The 18224-nt window shown below is 53.9% G+C and overlaps 5 protein-coding genes across 5 annotated transcripts; 1 reads left to right on the top strand and 4 right to left on the bottom strand.

Moving 5' to 3' along the window:
* Nucleotides 1-942: 942 nt before the first annotated feature.
* On the bottom strand, nucleotides 943-3063 carry M406DRAFT_227036 (zf-UBP-domain-containing protein; the record flags this gene model as incomplete). Its single annotated transcript, XM_040915757.1, has 1 exon — nucleotides 943-3063. A coding segment is annotated over one exon (2121 nt), but the record flags the coding sequence as incomplete, so codon positions are not given.
* A 793-nt stretch (nucleotides 3064-3856) lies between these two features.
* Nucleotides 3857-4839, bottom strand: M406DRAFT_357675 (ubiquitin). The gene has a single exon (XM_040923743.1). It carries the CDS (start codon nucleotides 4713-4715, stop codon nucleotides 4026-4028), a length of 690 nt encoding a protein of 229 aa, XP_040772274.1. The 5' UTR covers nucleotides 4716-4839; the 3' UTR covers nucleotides 3857-4025.
* A 1717-nt stretch (nucleotides 4840-6556) lies between these two features.
* M406DRAFT_357673 (uncharacterized protein) lies at nucleotides 6557-8871 on the bottom strand. Its single transcript, XM_040923742.1, has 2 exons — nucleotides 7615-8871; nucleotides 6557-7535 (listed from the first exon to the last, which is right to left on the bottom strand). The coding sequence occupies exons 1-2, from the start codon at nucleotides 8564-8566 to the stop codon at nucleotides 7435-7437; spliced, it is 1053 nt and encodes a 350-aa protein (XP_040772273.1). The 5' UTR covers nucleotides 8567-8871; the 3' UTR covers nucleotides 6557-7434.
* Nucleotides 8872-14957: 6086 nt separating this feature from the next.
* Nucleotides 14958-16196, bottom strand: M406DRAFT_104765 (uncharacterized protein). Its single transcript, XM_040915116.1, has one exon. The coding sequence runs from the start codon at nucleotides 15574-15576 to the stop codon at nucleotides 15169-15171; it is 408 nt and encodes a 135-aa protein (XP_040772272.1). The 5' UTR covers nucleotides 15577-16196; the 3' UTR covers nucleotides 14958-15168.
* A 346-nt stretch (nucleotides 16197-16542) lies between these two features.
* Nucleotides 16543-17697, top strand: M406DRAFT_323797 (uncharacterized protein). Its single transcript, XM_040919817.1, has 2 exons — nucleotides 16543-16755; nucleotides 16813-17697. The coding sequence occupies exons 1-2, from the start codon at nucleotides 16692-16694 to the stop codon at nucleotides 16923-16925; spliced, it is 177 nt and encodes a 58-aa protein (XP_040772271.1). The 5' UTR covers nucleotides 16543-16691; the 3' UTR covers nucleotides 16926-17697.
* The last annotated feature ends 527 nt before the right edge of the window (nucleotides 17698-18224 follow it).

Below are 18224 nucleotides of genomic sequence, written 5' to 3'. Positions count from 1 at the left end.
CAGACCAACCACCATAGTCTGTACATGGTAGGCATCATGCCCGAATACATGGCAAGTTGTTTTCTCCCCTTCTCCTCAAGACCTCTTCTTTATGCCTTGCTCATCAGGGCATCTTGTTTCACTGCATCAATTTCCTGGTTTAAAAAAAAAAAAAAATCCTGTTCAGGATAAATGCAGATAAGAGCATATGTCATGATCAACCATGACGATAAAGATGATAGGGCTGCGGGGTAGATGGAAGCCTGCTATGTACCATGACATGGCCTTGCAGCCTTTCTTCTGCTGTTGGTGCTACTAAATTACTTGCTAGTACCCATCATAGTCTACATATAATGTCAGTAAGTACTTACTTTAGTATGTACTACTACTGCTACAACACACCACTACGGCCGCCGCGCCCCCTTCCCCCTCCATTACAGCTTTCCAGGGAGGGGAAGCCCTCTGCAGACTCTCACCAAATGCATTTCAGCTTCCCAACAAAATTTCATTTGACACTACGTCAAATAAACTAGCTGAGGATGCAGCTTCTGTTGAAAAGGATGCATTGGCTGGCCTGCAGAATGCATATCCTACTCTTGACCAGAACAGCAGGGCTCACGTTTACATCCCACAGGGTTTTGCCTGAATCTGCTGGCTTTTTTTCCTTTTGTCCTTTTCTTACTTGTTCGGCTGGGGGGTTCAATCAAGAGATAGAAAAGACGTCTTTCATGCAAGCCAACTACTGGTTCTTTGTGGTAGGTCGTTAGATATGCCCGTTGCCTTTGCCGTTGCCGTTATCCCGACGTCTAAAGCCAAGCGTAGGGAAAACACTGGGAATGATTAGATAAATGAATAAAGAGAAAGAAGGATAGTAGACAATTCTGGTTTGACGCTATAAACCATTTATTCAGATTGGCAGGGTAATCGCCTTCACCTCTTTGCCCTCCCTTTTCCCTTTCCCCCTTTGCCTTTCTTCTCTGGCACGCTGGTCTCGCCACCGTCGAGTTCCTCCTGCGTCACCTTGCCCTCCTCCTCCATCTCCTTGAGCTTCTCCTGGCCCGAGATGAACATGGTCAGGTCGTGGTTGATGTCCTTCTGCTCGGCCACCTCCGCCTGCAGTGTCTCTGCCTGCGCCTTGAGCCTGTCCACCTCCTTGTTGACGTGCGTCACCTTCTCCAGCAGGCCCTTGTTGAGCTGCTTCTCCTCCTGCAGCGACTGCCCCAGCTTCCGTGCCAGCTCCGTCGACTTGTCTGCGCGCCTGCGCTCCCGCTCGAGGTCCCGTTCCAGCTGTGGGATCGTCCCGTCCCGGAGGGCCTGGTGGTCCGCCTCCAGCACGCGCAGCTTGCTCATCGCCTCGGCCGCCTGCGAGGACGCCGCTTCTGCTGCTGCTGCTGCCTTGGCCGCCTTGTCGGCCGCTTTGCTGAAGATCTCCTCAAAGTATACCCGCTGGCTTTCCAGCTGGCTCGTGAGGAGATGCGTGTACTCCATGCCGATGTTGTCCAGCTTTGCGCGGGGCACCACATCCGCGTCCGGCCCGCCCTGCCCATTCCCCGCCTGGCCGTTGCGCCCCGCCATGTGCGTGCTGGGGAACTCGACCACCTTGCCCTCGCCCTTCTCGCGGATCAGCCGATGCACCCACATGTCGCCTGCGTAGTCCCAGACGTGCTGCGTTTCCAGCTCCAGGCTGAAGCAGTGTGCCGTCTCTTTCCAGTGCTCCTTGGCATGTGCCCCCTTGTAGCGCCCGCAGCCCACGTTCCCGCAGATGAGGCAGATCCAGAGGTCGTCCGTCGTGTCACACCTCCCACATATGTTGGAGATGCCCTGGCCGAAAGGGTGCGAGTATGGGTCGTTCGCATCCGCAGCGATCGGGGCTGGGTTCGTCGCACGGCACACGGGGCAGCCAGAGCCCCTCCAAGACTGCAAGCATGTACAGTGGAAGACGTGCTGGCAGGGGATGGTGATGAGGCCAGACGTCTCGTCCATGCGCTCGAGGCACACCGTGCATGTGGGCAGCTCGACGAGGTCCGGCGTCGGTGGTGGGAAGGGCTTCAGCGAGTTGATCTGCCCGACGGCGGAGGTCTTTCTCGAGAAAGAACTGGCGATTGGACCATGGGAGGGCGTCTCGATGGTGATGGACTTGATAAATGTGACGTGACAAACGGCCTCGTCCCGCAGAGGACCGAAAGCCTTGCCGTCAAACTCGTTCCTCCATGCCTCGGCTGCCTTGCGGTCGCGAAACTTCATCAGCACCATGTAGGTGCCCAGGGTGCTCGTCATCAGCATCCTGTAGTGTGCCACATCGCTCAACCATCTCTGTCCCACAAAGTTCAGGAAGCCGACTGGGGAAAGGTAACTCGGCACGGCAGGTATGCACAGGATCGTGCCATCCTCGCCGTCCAAACCCTCGCCTGCCGCATCTGCGGCGGGCTCGAGGCCGTGTGCCTCGCGGTAGAGATGCACGATGCCCCATCCTGCCTCGGTATTCTTGCATTCTAATGGCATGAACCGGGCTTTTGTCTCCGTCCCCGGCCCGCCCAGGTTGGGACCCAGCGAGGCTGCTGGGCTGGGTTGGTGACTGTCTGCCATCTGGCCGTCGTGAACGTCGAAGCTCTCGATCCGGATAGGCCCGAAACGCCAGTCCCTGGCTGCCGTCCGAGGTCCTATACCGGCACGGAAGCCTGGAGCCGGAAAGCTCTTGGACCGTTCCCTCCTCTTGCCCGTATTCACAAACTCGTTGTTGCTGCTGTCGCCTTCTTGGCCCTCGTCCACGGGTGACGACCTCGAGGCACCGCAGTCGATCACTCTCGCCAAGTTGTGGTGCAGGAGCCGGCGGTCCTCGGCAGGAAGGTATTCTTCAAGGCGGGATATGCCCTTCTGTTTGTCTCGCTTCGTAGAAGGGGTCGAGGTTGGGCCGTCGTCGTCTCTTCGCGGGTGGGAGGGGAGGATGTCGAAGATTGTACTTTCTGGAGTTCGCTGCCAGATGCTGGCCGCCGTCGTCCCGCCAATATTGTCGCTAACCGTGGGGGCAGTCGATAGGGGCCTTGGGTAGAGCTCTATTTTTAGATGATAAGAGTATGAATGCATACTTCGAGAACAGGTAGAAGAGGTGGTCTCTTCTCCCTATCTGTGGTGAGCCCGAAGGGTCTCGAGCCCAGGCGATGTGGCCACTCAGGACGTCGCTCGCTGGATCAGCCACAAGATGTTGAGAAATGATACAGCAACGAGAAAAAAAGGGACGTCGAGGTCTTGCAGAAAGCGGCAGAAGGTCCTTTGTCCAAGGATCCTAGATTGATGATGCACCGTTAGAAGCTCCGCGTGTTTCCAGCTTCCTCCTCAGGGTGGCAAGAAATGCTGTTCCGCTTCGCTACTAGTCAAGGAAAGTGTGAAAGGGTGAATCATAATTGTAACATCCAGACTCTTGTCGGAAGGCGACTTTTGTGCAATGGCAGGCGCAGAAGTTTTGTGGTGCACAGCAATCCATCGAGGGTCGGGAAATTCTCGTCAGACAGGCGAAGCGCGTGGGGTTCCGCTACTTACTAGGCGTGCTAAGAGCCCTTGTTGACCCGCTGCATTTCGGGGGACGCCCCTCAATGACGTGTTGATCACGACACCAAGCAAACATCACCAAATCAGATACATGTAACTTCACAAGAGGTGTTTATGCTTTACAAATCATCTTGTGGTCTCTCTGCTACGGTAACCCAAGTGATGTATTAATCTGATTTGCTCGCGTCGTCTATCGGCGACACCGCCGCCACAAAAACGTGTCCAGGCCAAGCCGCCACCGCCACCCAACTACTCCTACGAAATCGCCTTCATCCTACAGCGCAGAACAGTACACATGTCACAAAGGTAATACGAATGGCACAGAGATTGTGTGTTTGTGTGCGTAGACTTGAACAACCAAGTCTACAATTGTGTCAGATTGGGTATGCTACCAAGCGTCTCCCTTGCATTGATGATAAGTGATTATCGTAGTGGCCTTTCCACGTATTACCCCCCGTATTCATGCTTGACTATCCTTTCCACCATCCACGAGGAACGGCTTACTGTCCACCACGCAGACGCAGCACCAAGTGCAGCGTCGACTCCTTCTGGATGTTGTAGTCTGAAAGTGTCCGGCCATCCTCCAGCTGCTTGCCTGCGAAGATAAGACGCTGCTGGTCTGGTGGGATACCCTCCTTGTCTTGAATTTTGGCCTTCACGTTGTCAATCGTGTCCGAAGACTCGACCTCGAGAGTAATTGTCTTGCCCGTGAGGGTCTTAACGAAGATCTGCATGCCACCACGGAGACGAAGGACCAAGTGGAGAGTGGACTCCTTCTGGATGTTGTAGTCGGAGAGGGTACGGCCGTCCTCAAGCTGCTTTCCAGCAAAGATGAGGCGCTGCTGGTCTGGAGGAATTCCCTCCTTGTCCTGAATCTTGGCCTTCACGTTGTCGATGGTGTCGGAGGACTCGACCTCGAGGGTGATGGTCTTGCCGGTAAGCGTCTTGACGAAGATCTGCATACCGCCACGAAGACGGAGGACCAGGTGAAGAGTGGACTCCTTCTGGATGTTGTAGTCGGAAAGGGTGCGGCCATCCTCAAGCTGCTTGCCGGCGAAAATCAGGCGCTGCTGGTCTGGGGGGATGCCCTCCTTATCCTGAATCTTGGCCTTCACATTGTCGATAGTGTCGGAGGACTCGACCTCAAGAGTGATGGTCTTGCCGGTGAGGGTCTTGACAAAGATCTGCATCTTGGCTGATGATGAGAGATTGGGGGAGATGAAGAGAGAAGTTTTGGTGTATCAAAAATCGTTGTTTTTTTGATGATGCGAGATGGTGGTTGCCAACGACGAAAAAAACGAAGTTAGGTTATGGATGGATTAGTTGTAGGAAGAGAAAAGGCGAGGAGAAAAGGTTGGGGGCTTGGGTCGAGGTTAAATAGGTGTAGCAGGTTGGGGGAGGGGAAGGCCAAGGGAGGCAAACAAGGCATCGGTTGCGGTGGGTGAATGCCAGAGACACCCATAGAAGGTGGGTCCCCCTTGTCACTCCTGCCTACTGGCCCCCGCTCCCCTGTCCGAAATGTGGGTCTGAAGGCAGAGGGTGGGGCAAAACTAGCCAATCAACGACTGAACAGCCTCTCGCCTGAGGGTGCAAGTGACTCCCCGATTCGCAAGCGTGGCTGGGGTGAATAGAGAGGCAACCACTACCGTACCCGTCTGCCTATGTGTACCAAGTATGGATTACTACATCGCACACCATAGGCGGTGCTGTGCACAATGAGGGTGTGTGTGCACTTCTTAGGCCAAGAGCAGGCGAGGTTAGGGCGAAAGGCCAACGGCGAGTTCCAGAACGTTGGGGCATGTTCTCGTCCTGCAGCGAAAGAGAAAGAAGAAGGGTCGATAAAGCAGCTGAACCTTAATGCCTCTTTGCACCCATCCGTCACCCCCCGGGCCCCCCGGCCTGCTCCGTCCCCCTCTTCCGTCTCTTTCCTTATCTAAGAACCACACGTCACGAGGGCTTGTAACCAACCCCACCTCGTCTCTCATCAGTGTGTTGAATCAAATCCTGTCGTAATAACGCTGTAGGTATCAGTTCATTTCATCCTGTCGTACTCATCACGATCTTTTCTTTTGCCCTCTTTACTGAAGAACAAACACTTGACTTTCCATGCAAAGTGAGAGTGTGTTGCAGGCACATCCTTATCGCCCACACCCGCCATAATCGACGTCATGAACTGGGCCAGACCGAGACGAGACGTCCTGAAGTGTGACCGTGCATACATAAGAGTACCTACCAAAGGACCATACAAGTGACAAGATGGCGCCATACCTACTCTGCAGTGGTCTAAGTACGGACACTCCGTGGTTCTGTCTTGGTGCTCGACCCCTCCTACCCCTGCGAGCTAAGCAGATGGGACACCTCCAGGATAACACAACAACCTTGGCACGCTCGAGAATCTTGCATGGTGATGGCCTGATGGGTTCAGCCCAGCCATACTCACACAACCAACCTCAGACTCTCGCCTTGCCGTTCAATCCATTGCTGGAACGAGCCTGGACGCACCATTCCTTCCGACCACAAGGTCTCTCTCTTCCACTCGAAACCCCTCCTCGTCTGCCCCTCATATTTGAAGCGCCGTCACCCTCCAGACAACCCTCTTCCGAGGCGACCACTGGCTCAATCAAGCACACTCAGCTGGCCTTTTTCGGCATTTCTCAAATTCTCTGCAAGTTGCGACGTATTTTGACACATAGGGCATATTTGGGGCCAGTACAGGATGAGAGGCTCCAGTAATTCCCACAGCCGAGCCGATGACCCGATACCAGCCTTCTTCCGACTGTGCAGCGTGGCAGCCAGCCGACCGGTCGCGCTTTTGACATGGTATAGTAGGGCGGTATTTCAAGAATGTGTGGTACAAACGTAAGCAATCCGTGCAGGTTTGCTGCAAGCAACCCCCCTCAAAACGGCTGCTGTCCGTTGAAATTGCAATGGCGGTGAGCACATAGCCATGTAACCAGGAATGCGAGAACTGGACCGGCTTGAGGACACATCTGATACCATCTTCCACTGGACAGACACATTGCAAGCGTTTAGGTTTGAACTGCTCCTTTTTTTTTTGTATTTTTTTTTTCCAAGTCTTTGAGGATCGTATTGTTACTCTGACCGTCTAGCTCTGACTCCTGCACCCTTCACACACTTGAACTTTTCCATCAAATTTCCATAGCAAACAAAAAACCAGTGCGCGCTTTTCAAAAGAACAAAACCAAGATACAGGCATCTAAAACTGTCTGTCGTCGAGTGAATAGCTCCCCAGCCTTTTTCCCACTTCCCCTCCCAGCAGAACATGAGTTGATCCTGGGAAGGAGGGGGAGGAAAGGAGGAAGGGGAAAGAGAAGCACTGTTAAGAATAAAAATAATTGCCATCATTGGTCGTTCAAGGCATGAGTCTCATCGCCTGTCATAACGAACGCCGGTTCAATGCTGCCGCCGCCGCATATAATAAGTTCTATATGCCATTTGCCTGCGAAAAGGTGGTGGTGGGGGCTCATCAAATAAAAATGAAGACGCTGTTTGTCCGAGTCTTTTTTTTTTTTTTGTCGTCCTGGCTCGTGTATTCTGGGACCAGAAAAATTCATTTGCGCTTTGTTGTGTTTCAGTCGTACACGTCGTGGTCGTCAAGTGTGTCGTTAAGCTTTATTTGCTTTCCGGCACTCGAGCTTTGGGGATGTCGTCGCGATTGTGGCGGCGACCCGGCCGAGTGAGGATGCGCAAGTGTGTATGCGATAGAAAAAAGGCAGGAAATAGAAAAGGAAAAATCACAAAAACGCCTTCGCTTCTCATGCCCACCAAAAAACTAGGAAATTCCCTGACGCTTCCATAAAAAAAAAAAAAGAAATGATGAAACCACCCTCCAGAAATCGTCCATACGTAAACTCAGAAAGAAAACAACGAGTCCTGGGGAGGACCGCTTCAGTTAGCGCGAATCACCAGTTTGGACAGGAACTTGTTGGACAGGGAGTCAAAGTCGTCCCTGTCAAACTTGGTGTCGGGCCTTGTCCGCAGATACGCCTCTGTTGGAATAAGATTGTCAGCGAATTAGATCAAGATTTGATGCTTACGTGCCAAAGGGGAGTATAGATAGATACTTACCATGCTTGAGAACGTGTTGGCGGACCTCTGTCATGGCCTCACAGACGGCGGGATTGTTGTTGAGAAGTTGGCCGTGGCGGCGGGTATCCCACTCAGTGAAGGCGGGCAGCTTCTGGGAGATGGCGTGGAAGAGGCCGACAATGACGCCGACGGGGATGGTCTCCATGTCGGCACAGAACTTGTTGACAGCCACAGGGTCGGGAACGCGGTAGTGGCAGTCAAACTGCATCTCCTCCCAGACGGCGAGGAGGATGGAGGCGAGCATGAAGATGGTGGGCCAGTTCTTGAGGCGATCGCCACTGTAGACGCTCGAGTAAAGGGCCGAGAGCTCCTCGAGGATGTCCTTCTGCAGCTCGCGCCACATGTCGGCCATGGCGCACTTGATCTGGAAGTTGATCATAACGGGTGCCACCACCTTACCAAAGTACTTGGAGTCCTCGTCATCGATCTGTCCGTCCAGCTGGTCCTCGGAGCCCTGCTGCTCGACCATGGTAATGTGCAGGGTCAGGTTGTAGGCCAGGACGAGCTTGAGCGCCTTGCGGATGACGGGCATCTTCTCCTTCATGTAGAAGCGGTGGGCCGTCTTGAGGATCTCGGTGATGAAGGGGGTGCCCTCGAAGTGGTCGTCGATGAAGGTCTCAAACGACTGGTCAATGTGCTTGTCGAGGTACTCGGACAGGGCATCCATGGAGACGCCCTCGCGGCCGACGTCCAGCTTCTCGGTGCGGATCTCGAAGTCGATGGGCTCCTGGTCCGTCAGGTGGGACTCGACCCAGTCGACCTGGAAGCAGCTCTCGTCGGCCACAAAGACCTCGCGCACCATGACGGGCAGGCAGAAGCCGTAGCCGTGGGTGATCCACATGAGAGTCTCCTTCTGGGCAAAACCCTTGACGTTGTAGACGGACACGCCGCGGTCGAGATGTCTCTCGTAGTCGGCCTTCCAGTCCTTCATGAAGAAGCCAATGTCCTTGATATCGATACGTGTGCAGGGGACCTGCCAGAGGCGGGCGTGCGAGGGCTGGCAGCCGGCACAGGGCTCACCCTTGTCGCAGGTCTTCTTGAGGAACTTGCACCGCAGGCAGGCCCGCAGCTTTCTGATCTCGCTGGCCTGCTTTCTCTGCTCAGGCAGCAGGGGCCCGCGGCGTCTCCCAATCTTCTTCTCACCGGTGCCGTCCTTCTTGCCGTTGGACGTTCTCCGAATGACGGCCTTTGTGGGGGGCTTGGCAATGGGGCTCTTCCTAGGGGCCGTGGTGCGCCTCACTGGGGGGGACACGGAAGAAGAGGCTGTGGAGCCAACACCGGAGCCGCTAACAGGGCTCGCCCTGCTGCTGGCGGCGGTGGTGGCGGCAGCTGTGGCGCGGATGGGCATGGGAGGCACAGCAGCACTGGGGCTGATGATCTCGTGCGAGTGCTGGTGCTGGTGGTGATGGTGATGGTGGCCATCCCCGTGGAAGCAGTTGCGGTGACTGCTGGTGCTGTCGACAAACGAGTCCGAGCCAGGTGAGAAGGGCGAGATGGGAAAGTTGACCTCCTCCCAGCTGCCCAGCTCTAATGAATTGCCGTCCGACTGAGACGAGTCCGAGCTGGTACGCAGGTGCAGGGTCTGGCTGGGGTTGAAGACGTTCTGTGCCTGTGGAGTCTGGGAAAAGGAGTCGTAGTTGGGATGATACATGTCGACCATGGCCCAGCCGCCCTCGCTGGAGTTCATGGACAGCACCACAAGGTAGGTGCCGGTGGGTGAGTTGCTTCCCATGCTGACGGCCCTGGGCAGCCCGTCTGCCAGGGGTTGCATGGCGGTCTCAAAGTCTTGCCAGTTGGCCATGCCGGTGCTCATGCTGGGGCCTATGTTCCAGTTTGAGATCTGTTGGCTTGTCTCCTCGACGGGAGACATGTTGAAACTGGAAGGGTCCATCTGGTGCAGGCCGGCCTCGAGAGCGGCCTGCGTGGTGGCTGGGAGATAAGCCATGGGTGAGGGCTGCAGGTTTGCCGCTGCGAAGGGGTTGAAGCTGATGAGGGCGGTGGACGAGTCCTGGATGAAGTGAGACAGGTCCTGTGGAGAGGTCTGCAGCTGGTGCTGTTGCTGTTGTTGTTGCTGTTGCTGCTGCTGCTGCTGCTGCTGCTGCTGCTGCTGCTGTTGTTGCTGCTGGTATGTCCATTCTGCGAGGAGTGAGGAGGCCTGCTGCGGGATGGCGGTGGTATATGGCGACGATAGTTGCTGGTGAGGACTCGACGCGGTTGAGCTGTGGTGGCCGACCGGCGACTGTGCCTGTTGGTGGTGGTGGTGGTGCTGGAGGTCCTCGGGTGACGAGGGCGGCACAATAGTGTTGTTGATGTTGGGAGAGTGCATCGAGATGGGAGAGACACTGCTGGCGGCGGCGGCCATGTCCAAGGGCATGTGCCAGGAGCCCGCAGGACTGTGGTGGCCTGCGTGCTGTTGCTGCTGTTGGACCATGGCGGTCGAGGCAGACGGTGAGGTCGTCGTCGTCGGGGTCGGTATTGAGTTTGGCGCGAAGGTGGCGTATCGCTGCTGGTCCCGAGGGTCGAATGCAAGCTGCTCCAGCAATGCGGCCTGTCCTCCCTGGTGGGCGGCGTTGAAGTCAAAAGTCATGGCTGCCGGGGAAGAATCAGGGATCCGCGGAAAAGGAGGAACCGATTGATATTGAGATTGGCGAGTCCCGGATGGTTTTGGTTTGTGGTATGGAGATGCCTCTGTTGCGTGGGGCGGAGCCTCTCAGGTCACCGCTCTTTCACACAGACGCAGACACAGACACAGACACACAAGGATCTCGAGGGAACAATAAATTTGAAGCAGGAGGAGAGGTAAGAAGAGATATCAATCAGGGAATGGTCACGAGGAGGCGCGAGCAACAGTGTCGATCTGGGGGAAGGGGAGATAAAGGAGAGCGTGGTCCCGCCAAGAGGTAGGAACAATAACTCAGGAGACCCTTGAAAACGACGATTGATTCGTGTGTTGCGAGTGCGGAGGAGAGGGAGATAGATAATATTTTGTGTGGTTGGTCTTTTGTCTTGTTTGTCGTCAGGAAGAGAGGATCGAGGCCCGTTGTCTGTCCGTCAAGATCAGGAGTTGTGCCAACATGAATACGCAGGCACATACACACACATACACACAACGAGTTTCTATCTCAAATGTGCGTTGTGTGGCTCGATTCTCAAGTTGATAGGGTCGTAGTCGGGAAGAAGGGGCGAACAAGAAATAACGTGACGAGAGACAAATGACAGACAGACGAGATGACGAGGTGTTCGCCTGCTGACACGGACGAGAGGGGGAGGGAGGGGAGATGGAGAGAGAGAGAGAGAGAGAAGAAAGAGAGGAGGGGGAAGTCTGACGATGAAAGTGATAGTCGAGTAGAGATAGACCAGTTTGTCTGAGTAGGGTGACCTTTAGGCTCTGGGGGGGGGGGGGAGTGAGGTGGTGGTGGAGGTTGGAGGAGGACGAGACCCTGATTTGGATCCTCTACTCTTTTCCCACTCTCACACAGACTCTTTCTCTTCTCTCTGTCAGTTTTCCCTGACCTATCGTCTCTCTTCTCTTTCTTGTCTCTCGTGTCTCTCTGGCTTGTGTGTGTTCCCTCCCCTCCCAGTCTTGGGTGTCTGTGGTCCTGTGCTGTCCCGTTCGCAATCATGGATGGATGGGCCAGGTCCAAAGTCCCGCACCATCAGGGAAACCGGAGACCCCAAGAAAGAAGCGGTGAGCAGATGCACGTCGGACTGCTATGATCCCAGCCAGCCCTGGTCCAGCCAATCAACCTAGGCGCATGCACGAATCTTCGGGACCGGCCCCTCCCATGAGGAGACGCCACCACCCTTGGAAAGCAGGAGCAACCCACCTCAATACAACCCAAGCCCTGACCTGCGCTACGCTACGTACCCTTACCCAAGAAAGCGGGGCGTTGTGTGTACCATAGTAGTCTTGTCCCACATAGTAGCATCGTGGAACCAATCGACGCCACGGCTTGTCCCCAGCCAGCCCCCCAGCTCTTGGGACCCCGGGGGCAAGCTCTCGAATCCTGCCACCCAGAAACTGGACGAGGAGATGGGGCAGAGACAAGACAGCATCTTCTTCTCTTGCTCATCGCTTTCTTCCCCTGGTCTTTTCTCTTTCCTCTTTCTTTTCCTGTTTCTTTTGGTAATAGAATGGAAGCCTGGATGGAAGCTTTGGGTCCTCTTCAGGATGAGGATGCTGGGAGACCCATCCTCATCCTCGTCCTTGCTGGGGGACTTTCGAGGTGGACCTGGGCTTGTCTGGACGGCCAAGTTGTACATACTAATACATAGTCAATATGCAGGATATACTATAGTATGCAACAGTACTGTATGCAGTGTACATAACACAACACAGTACAGTGCCCTAAGTCGAGGCAAGCGCCTCCCCAAGGTAGTACTGGTGAAAACTCGCTCTCTCGCTCTTTCCCTCCATATTCGCAACCCTGTAATCTGTATACATACTAGTAGTACTTATGCCGTAAGGCGACAAAAGGGACGATTTTTCTTTCCTATTTGGTTTTACGCACAACCTCTTTCGCACTGTCTCGAGATAAACCCTTTCCCAGATGAGAAAGTCCAGCCCCAATCTCGTCCCGACCTCCTCCTCGTCTCTCCTCCACCTCCTTTATTTGCCTGCCGAAAGAACAAGGACAAAACACGAAGAATAGACTCGAGCGAGGGTAGGGACGAAAGCATTCCCTTCTAAATGGGCTGCTTTGAATGTGTGTAATTCTCTTCAATAGATGGTCGCTTATTCATCTATGGGCCAACAAATTTTGGTGGTGAGACAAGATGAGGAGAGAGAGGCCCCGAGGCCCACCATTTTATCGTGAACAGACGGTGTACCCGCTGCGAGCAAGGATGGGTTCATACTTGTTTGGTTTTCCTTTTTTTTTTTTTTTTTTTTTTTTTTGGTTGGAGAGAGGGGGGGGCGCTGGCCTTCTGTCCCTTTCTATCGATCTTAGGTGTGGCATCAGTAAGACCAACCCACCACCAAGTTTATGTGGTAGTGCTGATGGCTGCTGAGACAAATGTCAGCAGGCACGGCTCGCAATCTATTGCCACACCGGCGACAATCTGCGCAGATGACCTTGTTGAGCGCAGTGAGAGGGAGACAAATCATTGATTAAGATCTGACTGACTCTGATTTCACAATCCCGTCTGAATCTTCATCTTATGTATTTTTTTTGGGGGGGGGGGGGAGAAAGAAGGGAAGAAGAGATCTCTTTCTAGATTGAACACCATAAAGCGTCTGCTGGTTGGTGTTGCTATTTGCTGTGTTCATTCCGCAGAGTCATATCACTAGCAGGTCACCCCCATGTTCCTCCCCTTGGACCCGAAGAGGCACACAATGCTTTTTCTTTCATTTCCTCCTCTCTTCTCTCTCTTTGTGTGTGTGCCCTGACGACGTAAATCTTGTCAAGGATCATCAAAGTCAAATCATGTCAGCAAAGCATTTGCTTGGATCGATGATGGTGCATATGTGTGTGTGTGTGTGTGTGTGTGGCAACACCATGTTCCCTCTCCTCCTCCCCTCCCCCCTTTCCCCAATCAGTCTCCCTTCTTTTTCCCTGAGTCGTCACAGACAAGTTGTGACACTGGTGAGGTGCGCTTGAAGAAACATGCAGCGAGATGGCCCCATCATTGTGACTTGACCTGGCGCTAGGTTGAGGCCAAGGTTGAGACATCTATCTGGTGGACAAAAATCTCGTTACAGTGTGGCAGGTTCAGTTCAAGACATACACACAGGAGAGAGCCGTCTGATAGGCTACCTATCTGTGCCATTCATACCATTATCATACTGTATACTCAACTTTGTAAGTACTGTCTACATACATACTGACTTGGGTCGTAGCAAGCATAGCACATGGTTTGCTGTTCTCTTCCTCTCCATCCCCCCTTTTCTCTTGTTTTCTTCAACGAGTCGAGAAACAATGGGGAATACTTTTGTTGTGTGTTTCGAAGACAGAACTTAACTTGCTTGACACGACTGACTGCCTGGGGGGCCGGGAGGAGGGGCATCCCTAATCCCCTTGCAATCCACAACCCACAATGCCCTTTTTACCTTTCTGGCCAAAGACAGAGAGAGAATGAGAGAAGAGGAACACACACAGAGAGAGAGCCTTGATGATCCTGCCAATCAAGGGAACCGACACAATGAACCGAAGTTCTGAGCTGTACCACAAGCACTTGGCGATCAGCGGGGCCCTTTCCGTATTATCCACATAGGATCAGCTGCATCGCATCGCATCGCATAAGCATCGTTCTACTGACCAAGGTACCACTACGACTGTGTGTATGCAGTGGTGTCGTAGTAGTACCACAGCACGGTACTATGGATATGTTCGCCTGGATGCAGATTTTTTGGTCGCTGGGGCGTGCATCTCTGAGGCGACAACGTTTTAGTAGGTCCCTAGAGCGGTACCACAACCCAGGACGGGCTCCACACTTTGCTACGCGGCCGACGCTGTTTGGTTGAAAAGAGGGCAATACAACCTATCCACACACTGCAACCCCCATCATTATCATCCTCCATCATCATCCACCCGCGTACCCACTCCTCCTTCTCCTCTCCTCTCCCATCTTTCTGTCTGCTCCAACCCCACCCTGTTCTCTCCCCCTTCCCATGCCTCCCGGACGGGAAAAGTTCCGTACATACACCCACCGTGCCGTGCGCTGGCGCTGGCGCTGGCGCAATAGCTGGAGAGAATGAGCGATGGCGATCGGTTTGCTGCATACTTTTTGAGTCTACTATTTTGTACTGGGAGCATGTACTCTATATTGTACTATTACCATACTACATTGTAGTGTGTACATGGTAATAATATCACTACTGTATGTACTAGTAGCACCTAGAGCTATGTAGTACTAGACTGTAGGCAGGAGAAAAAACAAGATGCGCTGCCAAAGGTTCGTGCTGAGCTCCAGACTCTCCTTGTTACTGTTCTTCAACTCTGATCAGTATACAGTCATAAACCCTGCCAGCCAGACTTGTCTCTGTGCCGAAATCTTTCAAGGTGACTCCGGGGTCCGGTGGCAATAAGGATACAACCGTCGGCAACCGTCAGCAACGGCTATCTCGATTCCATCCCCTCCTTCCTCCCATTTCATCTTCCCGTAGAACAATTGACCCATCTCCCCAGGGGATGGTGTGAGAGGAAGAGCCCTCGGTGGAGAGGAGAAGGGGATCGATCAATCACATTGTGGGCAGAATCCAGGACCAGCAAAAAATAGGTGGCTGTGTCTGTCATGAGGCTTAAAGATGGCACTTTCTCCTTGTTCTGCTTGCGTGGTGCACCTTCAGTTGATGCCCCATAATTTCGCGGGGTCACGCTTGTGTTGGCGATGCAGGGGCTTAGCCTTTCTTCCTTCGTATCTCTGCTCCATTTGTCCCATTCTCCTCCTACTATGGTACTATGCTATCTGTTCCTGCCATGATGGCCTACGTCTCTTTCTCTTTCCCTCTCCACACGTTGAACGGCCAATGTCGAGACGCCCTCGGCGATCAGACAGAAAGAGGTCCCTGCGCTTGGTCCCCAGAGTAGGGAGCTAGCCAGCCAGCCAGCCAGCCAGGACGAGCCGCTTCGAACTGACCGCCATTTGCCCGCCGTCCTTGAGAGGTCGCCTGTTGGGCCTATATCGTGCATAGTAGAGAGAAACTCCACTATCGCGAGACAAGGACGTCTTGCTTCCCGCGCGCCCCAGCCAGCCGTTTCCCAGATGGTTCGCAGGAAGTGGTGCCTCGCATGCTGTGTTTTTCGCCCGCGCACGTCTCACTTGGTGGTCGCGAAAACAGAGGGAGAGGATGGCCCTGAACATGCAGGCCTCCATCGAGAATCTGCGCGCCGGAGCGGGATGACATGACAGGCGGGAACCCGAGCAAGATGGCCTCTCGTCCAACGGGGACAACCCTGCTTCTGAGACCACCGTGCGGATTGTGTCTGTTTTCCCATCCATCTATCCAACCGCCCGTCTTTCTCGAATCCAGCGCTACATTAACTTGTTTTTTTCCCTTTCCTTTCTCTCTTTCCGAGCGGCACGCCGTCTTTTGCGCAGGTTCGTGCAGCTAAGGCATGAATCTGGGATCCTCTTGGCTGCAGGTCTGGGGCTGCAGGTTCAAGGAGAAGGTTCCAGCCCAGCTACTTACTTGCACAAGCAAGATAGAGAAGCACGGGTCGGCGTGGCAAGCGTGGCGTCTCGGAGGTTAGCCACCTAGTCTTTGCAGGTCTGCTTTGTTCAAGCCCCTCAGTTTGTCGTTACTGAATGGGGAGAGCTGTTCCTGGGAGTGGCCATGATCGGCGGAGCGGGAGTAAGAGAGAGAGAAGGGAGAATGAGAGAGGGCGAGACAGACGGCATGAGCACGTGTTGGTGCCATGCCTCTCATCCCGACCCGCGACAGCAAGACATACTTACCATAGTTCCCATACAGTAGTACTACTAATGTAGCGGGTAGCATATAGGCACGTTGGCACGCTGGCACGTTGGCACGCAGGCACGCGGCACGTAGGAGATGAAGAGGAGAAGAATAAAAAGCAGCCCGGCCCATCGTGTCGTGGCCGCAGTTCTTGGGCACCAGGAATGTCTCGGAACCCTTGCCTAGAAGGGACGAAGTACGAAGCCTGTCTGGTGTGTTGTCCCATTGGTGGTCATGCGAAAATCTGACATGACATGACATGATCCTCCGAATTTGTACCATAGTGCCTTCGGCATGAACATACGGAGCCCTCCCTTGGTCGGTGCACAAGCATCGGTGCTGTGAGAGTCGAGCCTGACTCGGCCATGCGAGACTCCTCATCCATGTATCAAAGTAGAATGAGAATATGCAAGATGAAGTGTATGCCGTCGGCCTCTGAAACGATGGGGCTTGGTGGTGGATCCAAACAGGACACTTGTCTGTTGTGTTGAAAGTTATCCATCGGGACAGGAAACCTTCTTCCAGGCACACACGAGCTCATGATTCTCGTGATACGTGCTCCACAGCCAGCAGCTCGGGACGTGCACACCTGGAGAATGACCGCCGAGAATTTCGACGGGACCCCGGGCGGAGGAGCACTGCGCCGTGCTGGCTGGCCATGGGGGCCTCGGATGTTCCGAGACGGCTGAGACTGCTGCTGTTATGGAAGCTGCAGGACCAAAGTACGTCGGACGACAACGCCCAGATCTGTACCCGATATCTCACCCGTACAACTGCAGTGTTTTCGTCCTCACTGATGCTCTGGCTGGAGGGCAGCCCCCCCCTCCCGGGGTCGATTGAGATTGGGGCAAAGTCTTTGGGCGAGCTGGAGAGCTATGGAGGCGCTCGATAGGCAGACAGCCCAAAGCAGTGAGTTGCGCACGAAGAATGAAAGTCAATGGTGCCTGAGACTTCATCCACGTTCGGTTCGGTTTCCTGCTCCTGACAGGGCTTCTTTCCTCGCCTGCCTCTGGAGAGAGGGACTGATCTCGGCCCAGCCCAGCCCGAACCCTTTGCCAGGGTTGAGCAGATAGACTGCTGCTTCACGGGTGCGTACTCGCAACGGCTTCCTCTCGAAGACCAGTCTCATTTCATCAAGTCTGCGAGATGAAATGGTCAGCGTCAGCACCCATCATCGGCGGAGCATTTTCCGAATCTGGACGACGTCCTTCGAAATGGGGTCCGTCGAGAGAACAGATCGATTGATTTGGAGAAGTGATCGCGATTGTTTGCATTTCATCAGGCAGGCTTGCATCGATGGTGTAGTTGGGCAAACTTTGTGTGTGATGGGATGGTGGATGGATGGATGGGCCATATTGGGTTGGGTATGGATGCGGCCACGGCAAGACCATTGGGAGCAGCAGAGGAACAAGGGAAGGTACAGTCGATGGATTGGAAGGAGCCCAAACGCTCATACCTTCCGCAGCATCAAATTGATGTCACTCATAAGCAAACATAAACACGTCATCCCAGCATGTCCAGTTGGTCGAGTTTGGCTGTCATGTCAAATAAGAGCGATGCTGAAGCTGTCCTGTTTGAACACATTGGGTGGTGGTTTTGATTTTCTTGTTAGTTTTTATTTTATTTTATTTTTTTATAATAAGAAAAACTCCCATTTCCAGTACAGACCAACATACTCAGCATGAAGAGAAAGGAATTGTATTGCAGTTCCAATGTTTCTTGGGTGAGCTGGCAACTTTTCCTTGTTCAAAATGTGTCGAGCTCAGTATAGAGAAAGAAAAGGCAGTAGCTTGTCATGGGGGCTGCTGGGTCTGGTCATGTCACCACAAGGCTAAAACTCAACACCTGTGCAAGCAAACACTGCGCGCCCCCCCCCCCCCCAAAAAAATCTGGATCTTCCGCGACAACACCAGCTGCTCAGGGCAACAGCTACTCAATCACCACACCAATCAAACAGCGGCTGGAGAGGGAGAGAGAGGGAAGAGGGAAGCAGTTCCTGGACACAGCTAACAATTCCGTTGGTGGAGAACAAAGCAGTGGGATCCGGGCAGTCAACCCAGAAGGCTTGGATTGTACTGTCGAGAACAATAGCAACACGAGGACAAAGAGGGGATAGGACAGGCACAAGTTTTCCCTTGTGGCCTGCTTCAGACAACACAAGAATACACAACTAAGGCACCGGTCGAGGTGA

This window comes from Cryphonectria parasitica (genome assembly GCF_011745365.1).
Source record: "Cryphonectria parasitica EP155 unplaced genomic scaffold M406scaffold_8, whole genome shotgun sequence".
Taxonomy (NCBI): Eukaryota; Fungi; Ascomycota; class Sordariomycetes; order Diaporthales; family Cryphonectriaceae; genus Cryphonectria; species Cryphonectria parasitica.
Note: the sequence above shows the minus strand (reverse complement) of the source record. Positions and strands in the feature narration are given on the sequence as shown.